The 14,360-nt window shown below is 37.8% G+C and overlaps 1 protein-coding gene across 1 annotated transcript; it reads left to right on the forward strand.

The window, feature by feature from the left end:
• On the forward strand, nucleotides 4,701–5,334 carry LOC109839314. The gene is made up of 2 exons (XM_020407744.1): nucleotides 4,701–5,007; nucleotides 5,089–5,334. The coding sequence occupies exons 1-2, from the start codon at nucleotides 4,780–4,782 to the stop codon at nucleotides 5,332–5,334; spliced, it is 474 nt and encodes a 157-aa protein (XP_020263333.1). The 5' UTR covers nucleotides 4,701–4,779.

The raw sequence follows: 14,360 nt of genomic DNA on the forward strand, positions 1-14,360 counted from the left end.
CTAGGATTACTAAAATTTCTCCACTTTGATTCGGCTCGTGTTGACTCTTCCTATATCGACTGCAAGCACGAAAAGAACCTTTTCTGTAATGAAACTCATAAAAACATCATTGCGCAACAAGATGGGAGATGAATTGCTTGCTAATAACATGATACTTTATATTGAAAAAAGAAATTACTTCCAGCCTTGACACAGAATAAATGGCAGAGGAGTTAGATTCACGACATACTTGTAGGCCACATTTATTTTTCGCCCAGGGCAAAACATAATCCTGGCTACGCCACTGACGATGGTAATACTTGTTGACGCAGGATAAAATCCTTATAGCCCCATTTCACAACGGGTAAACAAAGGGATTATCTATTAAGAGAGTTTAACCCCTCCTTAAATTTCTAAACAACAAAACGTGTCTAAGGGTTAATAAAATCTCACATAAGGTTTAAATTTCTAAACAACAAATTTTTTTATGTTTGACGGGTTAATAAGGGGTTAAGTCTCTTTAACCTCTCACTTAACCCTTTGCCAAACGGTACCATAAAGTTTAAATACAAGTTAGCCCGTCAAATGACGGGCTAACTATTCTACGTAAGGAGGCGGAGTAAATATAGTCTACCTCCTCACGCAGGGGCAGGAGAAGCAATTTTAAGCAAAATAAAACAGATATGGTTGCTCATTTAAACTTACCTCTAGACTTATAAAAGCGGTCTCTTAGTAGGATGATATATGGATGGTACTGGAATCAGCCGAACGAATTGATGAAGCTACATAATTTATCTTATTTTGATTGCAGCACAAAACATTATACTATATTGCACGGTTCAATAGAAAGAGAAATTCTACTTGAATAGAAGAGAAGTTCTTAGGCAAACATTATAATATAGGGAAAATTTGCAAAATAGACCATTTTTATGAAATATATAACGAAATAGACCACTTTGTAAAATAATTAGCAAAATAGATCTCTTTAGAAAAAAAGAGATCTATTTTGAAAAACAAGCCTCAGAAAACATACGGGACTACTAGTCCCGTATGTTTAGAACCAACTAATCACGGATTAGTGACTCAGAAAACATACGGGACTACAGAAAACATACGGGACTAGTAGTCCCGTATGTTTTCTGAGTAGAAAATTTCACTAATCCGTGATTAAAACATACGGGACTACTAGTCCCGTATGTTTTCTGAGCTGTTTTGCAAAATAGACCTCTTTTTGGCCTGTTGGCCAAAAAGAGGTTTATTTTGCTAATTATTTAGCAAAACGGTCTATTTTGCTAAATAATTAGCAAAAACGGTCTATTTTGCAATTTTTCCCTATAATATACTACATAATTGAATAAAACAAAATTATAAACATCAGGTAGCAATCAATAGTTGTAAAGAACTTATCTATAATTTATGGTAAATTTTCAGTTCATGGAAGTAAGTTTTAATAAAAGGAAAAAAGAATTCCTTATAGTCTTAAATAAATGAACTATTTTATTTCAATAAATTTCACATGTGAATTTCTCATTTAATCTTCAAATTAGCATTACCGATTCTAACATCTTCTGTGGCAAGCATGTGCTAAATAAAAAGATGAGACTAACTCCTTTTAAATAAAAGGTTTTTTTAAGGGACTAACGAAATATTTTCATCTTTATTTTTAGCACATGATTGCCATATGAAATGTTAGAATCGAAGATGCTAATTTGGAGATTAAATGAGAAATTAACATATAAAATTTATTGAAATAAAATAGTTTATTTATATAAATAAGTATTGTTATTCATAGACTAAGGGCTGTTTGTTTCACCAATTTATAGAAAATGATTAGTATTTGGGGACTGACAGTGGCAAAATTATAATTTTTGAATTCTTTGTGAATCCTATTCTAGAGTTGGGCTCAGAAAAATTTTTGGGATTACAAATTCCTAGAAGTAGCAATAGTATGGGTTTTTTATAGATACCCAAATCGGAGATGTTTCAGCGGATTTGGGTGAGATTTTTGACAGCGGCTACAATGTCGATTCCGATTCCTAAACGTCACGAAATCAAGCCCTAGATCTGGAATCGCCGTTCTCCCGCCCTTCGTCTTCGCGCCTCTTCTTCCGCCCTTCGTCTTCTTCTACTTGGGGTCGGGGCTATTTGTCGAAACCCTAGATTCTCCCGAGGCTGGTTTCTTGGCCGATTTTGTGTGAAATCGGCTTCTTCCTATCTGATCCCGCCTCGTTTTCCGCCGTAATTTATTTAATTTGATTTCCACGATCTTGTTGGTGGGTTTCTGGCCTTTGATTCTTGGTGTTACCTACTTTAATTTGATTTCCACGATCTTGTTGGTGGGTTTCTGGCCTTTGATTCTTGGTGTTACCTACTCGAACTTGTTCTGGTTCGGAGCATTTTGTTGGCTACGGTGGGTTCTCTGTCTTCGGCAACTTTGTTGCTTGGACGTCGTCATTTTTCTCCCCTCTGCAGCTAGGTATAAAATTTTGCACTCTTTTTTAGACTTATTTCTTCGTGCTTAATGTGATGAATGGTATATGTAGAATGATAATTTTCTTGATAATTCGTTACATGTATAATTACCAGAAAATAGGGTACATGTTTACTAAATTTCAGTTAATTGTGTGAAATAGAATGCATGATATTTGTGTGAATGAGTTGTTTTTAATATATGTGTTTACCAAAGAATGTGAATGCATGACATGAAGTATAGGGTTAAGTTCATTACATGAAAATCCTACGGGTAGTAAAATGTGTTGTTCTACTTAATTGTGTGAGATAGAATGCAACATTAGTTAAAATAATTTTCATTTCAATTAGATTTCTTGCTTTTTAAGAAATAAATATTTGTATCAATTATCTAATTAATTTTGACAAGAAATAAGTAGCCATCTTAAGCTGTAGCTGTATGATAATTTTAAAACGGATGTAGATGGATATGGAAGATGAGGAAGAATTGAAGAGGATGTGTCCTGAGTATTGTTGGGCACAAAACTAAAAATAGAATAATAAGAACTGAGTTCATAAGATCAGGGGAAACAGTGAGCAGGTATTTCAATAAAGTCTTGTCTGCAATGAATGGATTACGTGATCGGTACATGAAGCAAGCCCCAAAAGAAGTTCCCGAGGAGATTGCAAACAACTCAAATTATTTTCCTTACTTTAAGGTAAGTTAAATACATACAGCTTAACAATTTTCCAAATAAACTTATTTTTATTCAACTATGTATAATTTATAATTTTTTATAGGACTGCATTGGTTTGATAGATGGCACACACGTCGACGCAGTGTTACCTAGTGACCTAGTTACACTGTTTAGAGGGCGAAAAGGGGTCACCCAAAACATCTTAGCAGCCTGCACCCCTAATAAACTATTTACTTATGTCTTGGCTGGCTGGGAGGGGGCATCAAATGATTATAGGGTATTACAAGACGCCCTGTCCAGACCACAGCCTTACGGGCTCCGAGTTTATGATGGTATTCATTTTCACTTGTGCACATTATGAATAATATATTAACTACTTGGCAATATTTTAGATTTTAAAATACTGTTTAATTAATGTAGGTAAATATTACCTATGTGACGCTGGATACACCACAATGCCAGGTTTCATATCCCTGTATTGCGGTGTCCGATATCATTTAAAAGAGCACACCGGTAGGACACCAAAGAATAGGAAGGAGTTGTTCAATTTAAGGCATTCATCTTTAAGATCAAAAATTGAGTGCACATTTGGGATACTGAAGAATCGGTTTAAAATTCTTGCGGGGAAGCCGAATTATCCATTTCCCACTCAAGTGGACATTGTACTAGCGTGTACTGTGTTGCACAACTTTATTGCCTTGGAGGATCCGGCTGATGATATTTTCAATGAAAATGTTGAAATTGATGAAGATACTGGGGAAGAGACAAATGAGGACGATTCAAATGTGATGGACTATACTCAAAGTAGGTCACAAAGAGAGGATCGAGATGTTAGAAATGAATGGAAGGAGTTACGAGATCAAATTGCTTGGGCGATGTGGGTGGATTATTGTGCAAAGTACAATGGTGGTAACACAATGGAGAGCGGTTTAACTTAGTGTAGCATCTGTTCTATGGCTATGTAATAACTTGGTGAATTTTAAAATACTGTTCGCATCGATATTGTTTATTGTTTTTTTACTTGTACCAAAACATTACTACTTTTATCGGTTGCTCTTTTGTTATGTTGTTTGAGAAATATCGTCGTTTCGTATATTCCTTGATAAATGCATACATATCTCATATTGTTTTATATTTCTTTATTGTTAATATGGCTATGCTTACAAAATATATTAGGTATGGCTAACAATCCGGCAGATAAGCAAAGCGTGTCTTCTCATTCGAATGCAATGCCAAATCCTACCTCAGGGATTAACATGAACTACATGCCTGTTCGACCACAGCCATTCACTTCACCTCCACATACATTCTCACCATTCCCACCATACGATGGTAATTATGGTGGGATGACACAGCCTCCAATGTCATACATGAGCTTGTTAGGCAGTCCACAAGGTTTGATGTTTCCCACAGCCAGTTCTCAAAGTAGTGGACCTAATCAATTTTCACCGAACACTGGTGATTCAGGTGGAAAGGATATTCATGACGTTGATGGTGCGGAGCACACTTCGCCATTGAAAAGAGGAAAAAGATTAGCCCATAAAAAAAGGTTCCGTGTGCCAGGTTGAACTCAAGAGGCGTGGCTAATAAGTTTTGGCTTCCAGAGCACGATGATGTGCTTATTCCTTATCTTGCAGATTTAGCATTGGATGGCATGAAGCCAGACAAGAACTTCAAGGCTGAAGCTTATAAAATGGCTGCCATGAAAATCAACATGCAATTCAGGACTGATTTCACTCACCTGCATGTCATTAACCACTTGAAATGTTTGCGGAACAAATTCAATGACATGAAAGCTTGCCTTGATATAAGTGGTGCTGGGTGGGATGAAACAAGTAAAATGATTACATTGGATGAGGAAACCTTGAAATCTTGGGCCCAGGTATAACAATTCAGCATCTATCTTGTCACATTCAATTTAATACATTTGATTCTCTGGATTTATAAGTATTTATTATTGCAGGACAAATCCAATTCTAAGTACAAAGCGTACATAAACAAACCCCTTCCTCACTTCAAAAATTTACAAGTTATCATGGGTGATGATCAAGCCAAGGGTGATTTTGTTAGGCCCGTGTACGCTAACATTGGGTCTAGTAGGTCCATACCTATTCCCGATGATGATTGCGAGATTCTAGAGGAGAGTGAAACTGAACCACATTCTGATGCTTGCAACCAACCACATTCTAGTGCTGTTAACCAACCATAACCCACTAGAAATAAGACTAAGAGTAAAGACAACATGACTTCATCATCTAACAAAAAAACCAGAAAATCTAATCGTGAAGAGGAAATGCTATGTGCCTTTGTTGAGTCCATGTCTCAGTCAATGAGAAATCAACACGTTATACACTGGACTGAGCAGTTGGCTGCAGCGTTGAAAGAACATAGGTCTGAATATTCTGAGGAGTTCCTCGATAGGGTTTTAGACCATTTATATGACAATGAACGTGAAGCTAGGAGGTTTTTCATAAAATCCAAGGAAGGTCAGCAGAGGTACATCACAAAATTAGTTAATGACCAAGGTTGGCCGGATAGCTAGTTTGTTGGGTTTCGATTATATTTTGATGGATATTGTTGTGTTAATTGCAAACTATTAATGTTGCAATATATATTTTTATTATGAAGAACATCTATGTCGTTGTGGGATTGATGAATTGGTATATTTGCAATCTTTGTTGCAGGTAAGTATGGTCGTGGAATGATCAATGAGTTCTTTGAATTTTGCCTTTGCTTTTGATATCAGGTAAATGGGTTTGTTGCTTAGGTTTACTGATGTCGGCTTTTACATTCTGTTGCTTGGGTTTATTACTCCATAGTCACACGTGGTTTCTGTGAGTTTGTGCCTGTTATTGGGAGCTTGTGCAGCTCCTGCTACTGCTGGGGTTTGCCAACTGTTTTCTTTTGAGCTTGTGTAGCTCCTTGCTTTCTTGGGTTTGAGCTTGTGTAGCCCCTTGCTTTCTGGGGTTTGCCTGTTATTGGGAGCTTGTGAAGCTCACGCATTGCTGGGGTTTGCCAACTGTTTTCTTTTGAGCTTGTGTAGCTCCTTGCTTTGTTTTGAGCTTGTGCAGCACTTGCTTTCTGGGGTTTGTGGCTGTTATTGGGAGCTTGTGCAGCTCCTGCTGCTGCTGGGGTTTGCCAACTGGTTTGTTTTGAGCTTGTGTAGCTCCTTGCTTTCTTTTGAGCTTGTGTAGCTCCTTGCTTTCTTGGGTTTGTGGCTGTTATTGGGGGCTTGTGCAGCTCCTGCTACTGCTGGGGTTTGCCAACTGATTTGTTTTGAGCTTGTGTAGCTCCTTGCTTTCTTGGGTTTGTGCCTGTTATTGGGAGCTTGTGCAGCTCACGCATTGCTGGGGTTTGCCAACTGTTTTTTTAGCTTGTCCTATTCCTTGCTTTGTTTTGAGCTTGTGTAGCTCCAATCTTTGTTGGGTTTGTGCCTGTTTTTTGGAGCTTGTACAGCTCCTGTTGCTGCTGAGGTTTGCCAACTGCTTTGTTTTAAGCTTGTATTCGATCCTTGCTTTGTTGGGTTTGTGCCTGTTATTTAACAATTTGTGCAGCTCCTGCTGCTGGGGTTTGTTGCTGAACTGTTTTGATCTTGTGTAGCTCCTGCTGCTGCTGGGGTTTGTTGCTTGTCTGTTTTGAGCTTGTGTAGCTCCTTGTTATTACAGGTTAAGCTGTTATTCCTCAGTTGTGCAACTCCTGCTGCTGCTGGGATTTGTTGTTGTTTTATTTTGAGCTTGTGTAGCTCCAATACAATATGGGTTTGTGCCTGATAATTAGAGCTTGTGCAGCTCCTGCTGCAGCTGGGGTTTGGTGCTGTTTTGTTTGAGCTTGTGTATCTTTCATGCTGTGCAGCTCCTGCTGCAGCTGGGGTTTGGTGCTGTTTTGTTTGAGCTTGTGTATCTTTCATGCTGCTGGTGGGGTTGTGCCTGTTATTTGGAGCTTGTGCAGCATTTGCTGCAGCTGGGGTTTGGTGCTGTTTTGTTTGAGCTTGTGTAACATAGATGCTCTTTGGGGTTGTGCCTGTTATTGGGAGCTTGTGCAGCTCCTGCTGCTGCTGGGGTTTGTTGCTTGTTTACTCCCTATCTGCTAGGGTTTGTTGCTTGTTTACTCCCTATCTGCTGGGTTTGCTGCTACTTTGTTAAGAGCTTGTGTAGCTCGTGGTTGCATTTTGTGTTGCTGTTTTGGTTTTCCTTGCCTGTGGGTTACTTGCTGTTTTGGTTTTCCTTGCCTGTGGTTTTCCTTGCACTTGATATGTGGCAATGATGATGATCAGCGTTTACTGAGAATGCAATCTAACTTACATCGTTTATTATATCCAGATGAGGCAAAAGGGGATGAGATTGCAGCCTACATTGAATTGACAATGTCTAGGCAAGGCAAAACATGTTTAAGTTATAGGTGGGGCAATCAATGATGACAAGTTGATCTATTACTGAGCCATACAATATCAATTAGAATTTGTACCCAATTCAAACAACAGTTTTCATTACATCCTCAGTAGTTTTTGCAAGTACAGGTACATGACATGAAGTTTGTAATAATTAAAATAACACAAAAAATTGCTAAGAAAATTGCATAAATTTTCCAAACTAGTAGTTGATTTTCGACAAGTCCCAATTCTTTCTTCAGCTTCTTTGATTGCAAAATATATTTATCTTCGTACCTATTTTCTTTGACATATTGGCTTCCTTGGTTGCTTGATGACTCTCCTCTTTCTTCAGCCCATTCAAAAAAATTGCATTCTTTATTTGGGAATTTTGCACACCCCCAATAACACCTACAATTATTTTTACCATTCTTGCACATTTTCATCGGTGTTCGGAGATGGCAGTCGCAATAAACTTCATAATTCTGCCAGCACTCTTCTGATATCATTTTCATGTCGGGGCAGCAAATTGAAGACAATGTGAGTTTTATAAATGCTGAAAATGAGAATGCTTGGATTAATTTTGAGGCCTCAAGGTGAATTTATAACCACCATGGCCCTCTACTAGCTGTTGCTACAGTGTTTTGCCTAAGAATTTTGAAATCTAAATTTTGAATCTGAAAATAGCCGTTGCTACAGTGATTTCAGCTTGAAATCTGAATTTTGGTGGCTTCAATCCGTTGCTACAGTGATTTTATAAATGTAAAGGGGTTAGCCGTTGCTACAGTATCGATTCCAAAAAAAAAGGGTCTTTTTGAACCAAACATGGTATTAGGAATTAGACCAATTCTATAAAAGTGAGATTCTTAATCCTTTGGGTGAAACAAACATTGAATGACAAAAAAAATGGGATTCCATAAAACTAAAACTTGTCTATAAATTTTTTATGGATTAGGTTGGAATCCATAAATTAAATAGGATTCCTAATCCTATTCTTAGCCCTTGGTGAAACAAACTGCCCCTAAATGATTACCTACTTCTTGCAATAAGTATTGTTATTCATTTTGTCTATAGAACGATGGGTTTTTAATTCTTTTTCTAATTTAAATTGATTTTTATTAGTCTTCTCAACAATCATTTATTTAAATAATTAATATAGAATTGACAATATCTTTATAATTTAGATGAATGCAAATTTTAGTTGAATTTATATTAATGTTATAGTCATTAGAAAAGTTCCTACTTTCAATAAGGCTAAAGTTGGTATTTAAAAAAACAGAGGATTAACCTACTTAACTCTTTCTAATTTGCCAGACATCAAAAATGTAACTCCTCTTGTAAACTATCTAACTCAAATGGATTTAAATTTATTTTAACCCTCATGATGGATTAACTAAGTTATTCACTCACCTTAACCGTCCTCTCTTAAGCCTTTGCCAAATGCACCTATGTTATTTATGTTGTATCAATATTATCAATTACGAAGAGCTAATAATAAATATTACGAATCTTTTTATAACTTAATAACTTATCTCATGGATTATATTTAGAAAGACTCAGTAGAAAGTTCAAGAACAATAATAATAGGGGTCTAGTTGCTTAATTCATACCTATTTTAATATTAGTCCTTCAAATATTCATATTTTGTATTGGTCCCTCAAATACCATTAGTCTGTTGATATTGGCCTATGGTTAGTTGTGGTTATAAAATGACACGGAATATTATGTTTTCTTTAACATTAGCCGTCAAAGATGTATATAACCAATAAAAAAACATTGTCGCAATTGTGTATTCCCTGTACATACTATTAATACCATCATAAATTCAAAATTCCCTGTACATATCCATTTTTAATAGCTCGCATACATTCAAGAGTACATACACACTACATTCAAAATTTCTACAATCCAAAAACAAGCCCAAATTTCACAAAATCTCCACAAACATTTAACAAAACACACAAACAATATGATAAAGTATACAAACAAGATGTAATCTCACATACAAAAATTTTCAAGATACATAAAGATAAAATTTACTACTTAAGGTCATTCGAATCATGCAATGTCATCAATAAACAAGCTAAAGTCCACAAAAGATCCACAATGATACCCAAAAAGATCTCACAATTCCAACAAACAAGAGTTTAGGATATAAAGTATACAAACATCTCATAATCTTCCATATAAGGATGTCCAAGATACAAAAAATAAAATAAAATAAAAACTCACTAATTCAGGTCATCCGCCTCATACATGTTGTTCGCGTCGAAAGTTGATTTCTTTGAGGAATTCATTACAACTTCAGGCATTTACAACGAATTCAAAAGAGGAGTCTTTTTATAAGATCTCTCTACACAAAGGAAATTAAAAAAATTACAACTTTCTAAAAAACACTCGCAGAGAGATCGTTTATCAGTCTTCTGTTTACGTGGAATCTTTGCTAGTGTCGGGGTTTATTCGTGGACCACCAAATGATCAGATCCGAATAATTTCGTTGTCTCGCGAAGGAGACAAGAAATTGAAGTGAATATCTCAGCAACGGTGAGATAAACACTCTTCTTAAGATCACAGCAATGGTGCGATCTCAATGGAAGCGGATGAATGAGGCTGAAGCGGCTGTAGATCTATCAATCTCTCCTCCGTTTTGTCGAAGAACTCGCCAAGAACTTGCTTCCTCCTTGCTGAAATTCATGCTCCTCACTCTCTAATTCGACAGGGCTTCGCCATTGCTCCAAAACTTCCCCCTCTCTGAATGAAGGCCATAGGGTTGTATTTATAAGCTTCAGAAGCTCTATTTTCAGATAAGAATGGACAATTTGATCTTATCCTCAGTTGTAACCACTTAACCGCGTTCAAAGATAGCCTCAAATCAGTTGGAGAGGCTCTAGACAAAAAGAATCCCAAAATCTTATCGAAAAATAGGTTTTCGAGAGGTTATACGGGCGAAAATAGCTTTTCTGGGCATGAGACACCGCTAGTGTCTCGCCTTTGGGCCGAGACGCCGTTGGCGTTTCTCTGTTGTTTTACCTCTAATTGTTTCATCTAATCTCGGAATGAAGCGATTAAAGATGCTTTGGAAATCAGGAGAAGAGATCTACAACTTTTGTCTTTTGAGATTCTTAAGATTTGAATCGCATCATGGCCGAAATATGAGAGACATCATCGGTGTCCTGCAAGTGTGAAACAGTCTAGACCGTCTCGGTTGTTTTGGCTCTAACTTTCTCATCCGATCTCGGAATGAGGTGATCCAAGATGTATTGGAAAGCTGGTAATGAGATCTACAATCTGTCATAGGCGAAATAGCTCTATCAGGCACAAGACACCGTTGGTGTCTCGCCCATGGGCGAGACGCGACTGGTGTTTCTCTGTTGTTTTGCTTCTATTTCTCCCGTCCGATCTCCAAATGATGTGATTCAAAATGCATTAGAAAACTGGAGAAGAGATCTACAACCTCCCCTAGGTGAAACACATGTGGAGTGAATGAGACAAGAATAGCACTTCGTCTTTCATGGGTGAAACGTAACTCCCGATCGAGTCGTTTATTCGCTAGTTTGTTGTCTCGTTGACTTGTATGTTTCGTCAACTTGCTTCATGCGCTTGTTAGCTTCCTCACGGCATCAGATAAGCCTTGTTGACTTGGATAATAACATTCATCGTCCTTTTTTCATCTCGTGATGCATGCGGGAACCTATAGGTAATTTCTGACACCTACAAATACCCCCTCTAAAGTGTTTCAGTCTCGTTCTTTTATAGAAGAGCATGAAATACTTTGGATGTGATAGGCCTAACTTTCAATCTATTCAGTATTATTTCAAGGAGATCAGCATAGAAAGACCTGTAATTGGCTTTAGTTCTTGACTTTTTTATCTCTTACTTTATTCAGTATTTTATCGAATAGCTAAAATTCTTCCTATGCTGCGTTTATCATCTGACCGTTGTCGAAGTCTCAAACCGAAACTGGTGTGTTAGTTTTTGATTTTAGCTCATGTTATTGAATCGATGTTGAACTGATTATCTTTATCGGGGATTCGTGTTTGAATCACGATTGAACTCCCTGGGATTATCTTTTGACCTAAAATTGACTTGTGCCTTGTCGATGCGTTGACTAGAGTAGGCCTTCATTACAATGCATTGTTCAGCGTTGTTTTTCATCACAATGCATTAACTGGCGTTGACTCATGGCTACGCATTGACCGATGTTGACTTTCATCACAACGCGTTGATCGGCGTTGACTCATGACTACGTGTGGTAGGCCCAAGTATAGAGGCTGCAGGACCAACCGTTGATGTTGGTTCATCTGCAGGTACGGATCTTACCCTTACATCCCACTAGTTATTTACTTAACCACAGGAGAGTTTTGGTTATAAGACCAGCTATTGGAGCTGATACAGCTATCATTGCGAATGCTTTAAATTAAGGTTCCTCATGGAGGCTTCAACTAGAATTGATGTTGTCCATGTTTGGTGGAAAAATTGAAGAATAATTATGAGAAATGTATTTGATTTTATTCTCTCTAACTGATTTAGATAAAGGCTGGTTTATAATTCTCTCAAAGTAATCTCTCTCTAACAGGCTTAGAAAATGAAATTACAAATATTCTCAATCGAAATCCTGATTTACAAAAGAGAAGAGGATCGACGGAGATCATCCCATTTGTTTAAAACTGGGTTCTTCATGGTAGCGATGAGATGCCTCCTTCAATGTTCGTATCGAGTTTGCTTCTCGTTGACGATCCGAATGTCTCACTTCACTGGAACGGTTGATGGAACTCGTGTGGCAAGTATGAAAAGAACTCTTAACGAGTTTTATAACTCAGTGCGAGTTTTTTTAAACTTTGTGAAAGAGTTGATTTAAAATCAAAAATTCGGTTAGTAAGCCAAGATCTAAGCTCCAAGATCTCTATTGCTGATGATGAAAACTCTCTAAGGATGAATGCTGATCTCCTTTTTTGATTTTTCAATCTCCAAAAGATTCTCTTTTTAAGCTGATTTTTAGCTATTTATAAGGGATTTAGGGGTGTAACCACCCCTAAAATCTCTCCTTAATGGGGTGTAACCGACCCCATTTCATGAAAAATGGTTTTGAAACCGTTCAGGGGTTTAAGTTGTTTAACCGCCCCCTAAAATCACTCCTTAATGGGGGTGTAATCAACCCTATTAAGTGGAGATATGATTTTGAAACCATTCAGGTTCTGTTTGAACCAGTCAAATGCAAAAAACGCGGGTCCGACCATTGCGTTTTAATAATGCAATGCAGGGAGGACCTCAGCATTTTGATGCTGCAATGCAGCTTTTGAGCTTTGCGTCTCGTTCTAGGAACGCAGAGGCGAGCTCTGCATTTTGAGTCTAGAACGCGGCCACGAGCTTAGCGTTTTGAATCTGTAACGCGGCAACAAGCTCCGCGTCTGGACTTGAACGCTGAGGTTGAACCCTACGTTTCCAATTGGAACACTGGGGATGAACCCTGCATTTTGAACTGGAATGTTAGGGGTGAACCATGTGTTTGATTTAAAGAGATCTTTACAAAGATCGTCGGTTTGTAATCTTTGGATTGACTCTTTAAAATATGAGAATCGTCAGATTGTAACTCTTGTTGATGATTGTGAATGTTGTTGAATTAAAGAATTTATCGGTTGTTGTGAATGTCGTCAGATTATAACATTCATCAATCTATATAAAAGCTTTTAAATTGTAGCCTTCTGAAAGCCGCCAAATTGTAACTTTCATCATTGGTATTTGATGGGGACCAGCTATCTGCAATAATTTTTAGACAGCCTACAATTTCGGGTGCTCAAGTCATGAGACCAACTGATGAAGCTGGTGCATCAGTGCATACTTATAGGATTTTTGGCAAACCCTCAGCCGTCAACGGATTTGATAAGCCTTTACCGATTACCGTTTGAGTCGGGCTAGCATGCGGATAGTTTAAGTCCATTCCGCAGGTGACGTTGTGCTAAAAGAATGAACTCTCTTAGACTTGATGCTACGATATCGAATACGTAGACTTCGTCATTTGTCGTGAGAAGAGACTACCTGACAACACGTGTTAGGCACAGACTTTAGGATTTTTGGTAAATCCTCAGCCATCAACGGATTTGATATGCCTTTACCGATTACCGTTTGAATCGGTGATGGCACTTCCTCCTTCTCCTTCCCCTTGAGCTTCTTCTCATGCACTTTGAGCTTTCCGATAAGGCTACCAAGAGCTAAGGTAGTGAGGTCATGAGCTTCCTCAATGGTCGTAGCCTTAGGCTCCCATGCCGGAGTCAATGAGCGAAGTATCTTGTAGTTCATCTCTTGAATGGATAATTGCTTGTCTACAGACTTTAGGATTTTTGGTAAATCCTCAGCCATCAACGGATTTGATATGCCTTTACCGATTACCGTTTGAATCGGGCTTGCATGTGAATTATCTAAATATGTTTCACATGTGATGTTATGCTACAAGAATGAACTCTCTTAGACTTAATGCTATGATTTTGAATACATAAACTTTACCATTTTCACGAGAAACGACTAACCAGTAACACGTGTTAGGTATAGACTTATCTCTAATTAGGGATCGAGATAAATTCTCCCGAACATAGATTCTGGTGTCTTTTTCACAGAAAAGACTAACCGACAATGCGTGTTAGGCGTAGACTTATTTCTATTTAGGGATTGAGATAAAGGCCCCCAGACATGGATTCTGGTGTCTTTTTCACGGCAAAAGAGTAACTGTCAGCATGTGTTAGATGCATGATTATGTCTATTTAGGGATCAAGATAAAGTCTTACATGTATGAAAAGCATGGATTTTGATGCTAGAAAATAGTGTATTCTCTTGGGGCAAAGACGTGTTGGACCCTAGAGGGGGGGGGGGGGGTA

The sequence above is a fragment of the Asparagus officinalis genome, chromosome 4 (genome assembly GCF_001876935.1).
Source record: "Asparagus officinalis chromosome 4, Aspof.V1, whole genome shotgun sequence".
In the NCBI taxonomy this organism is placed as follows: Eukaryota; Viridiplantae; Streptophyta; class Magnoliopsida; order Asparagales; family Asparagaceae; genus Asparagus; species Asparagus officinalis.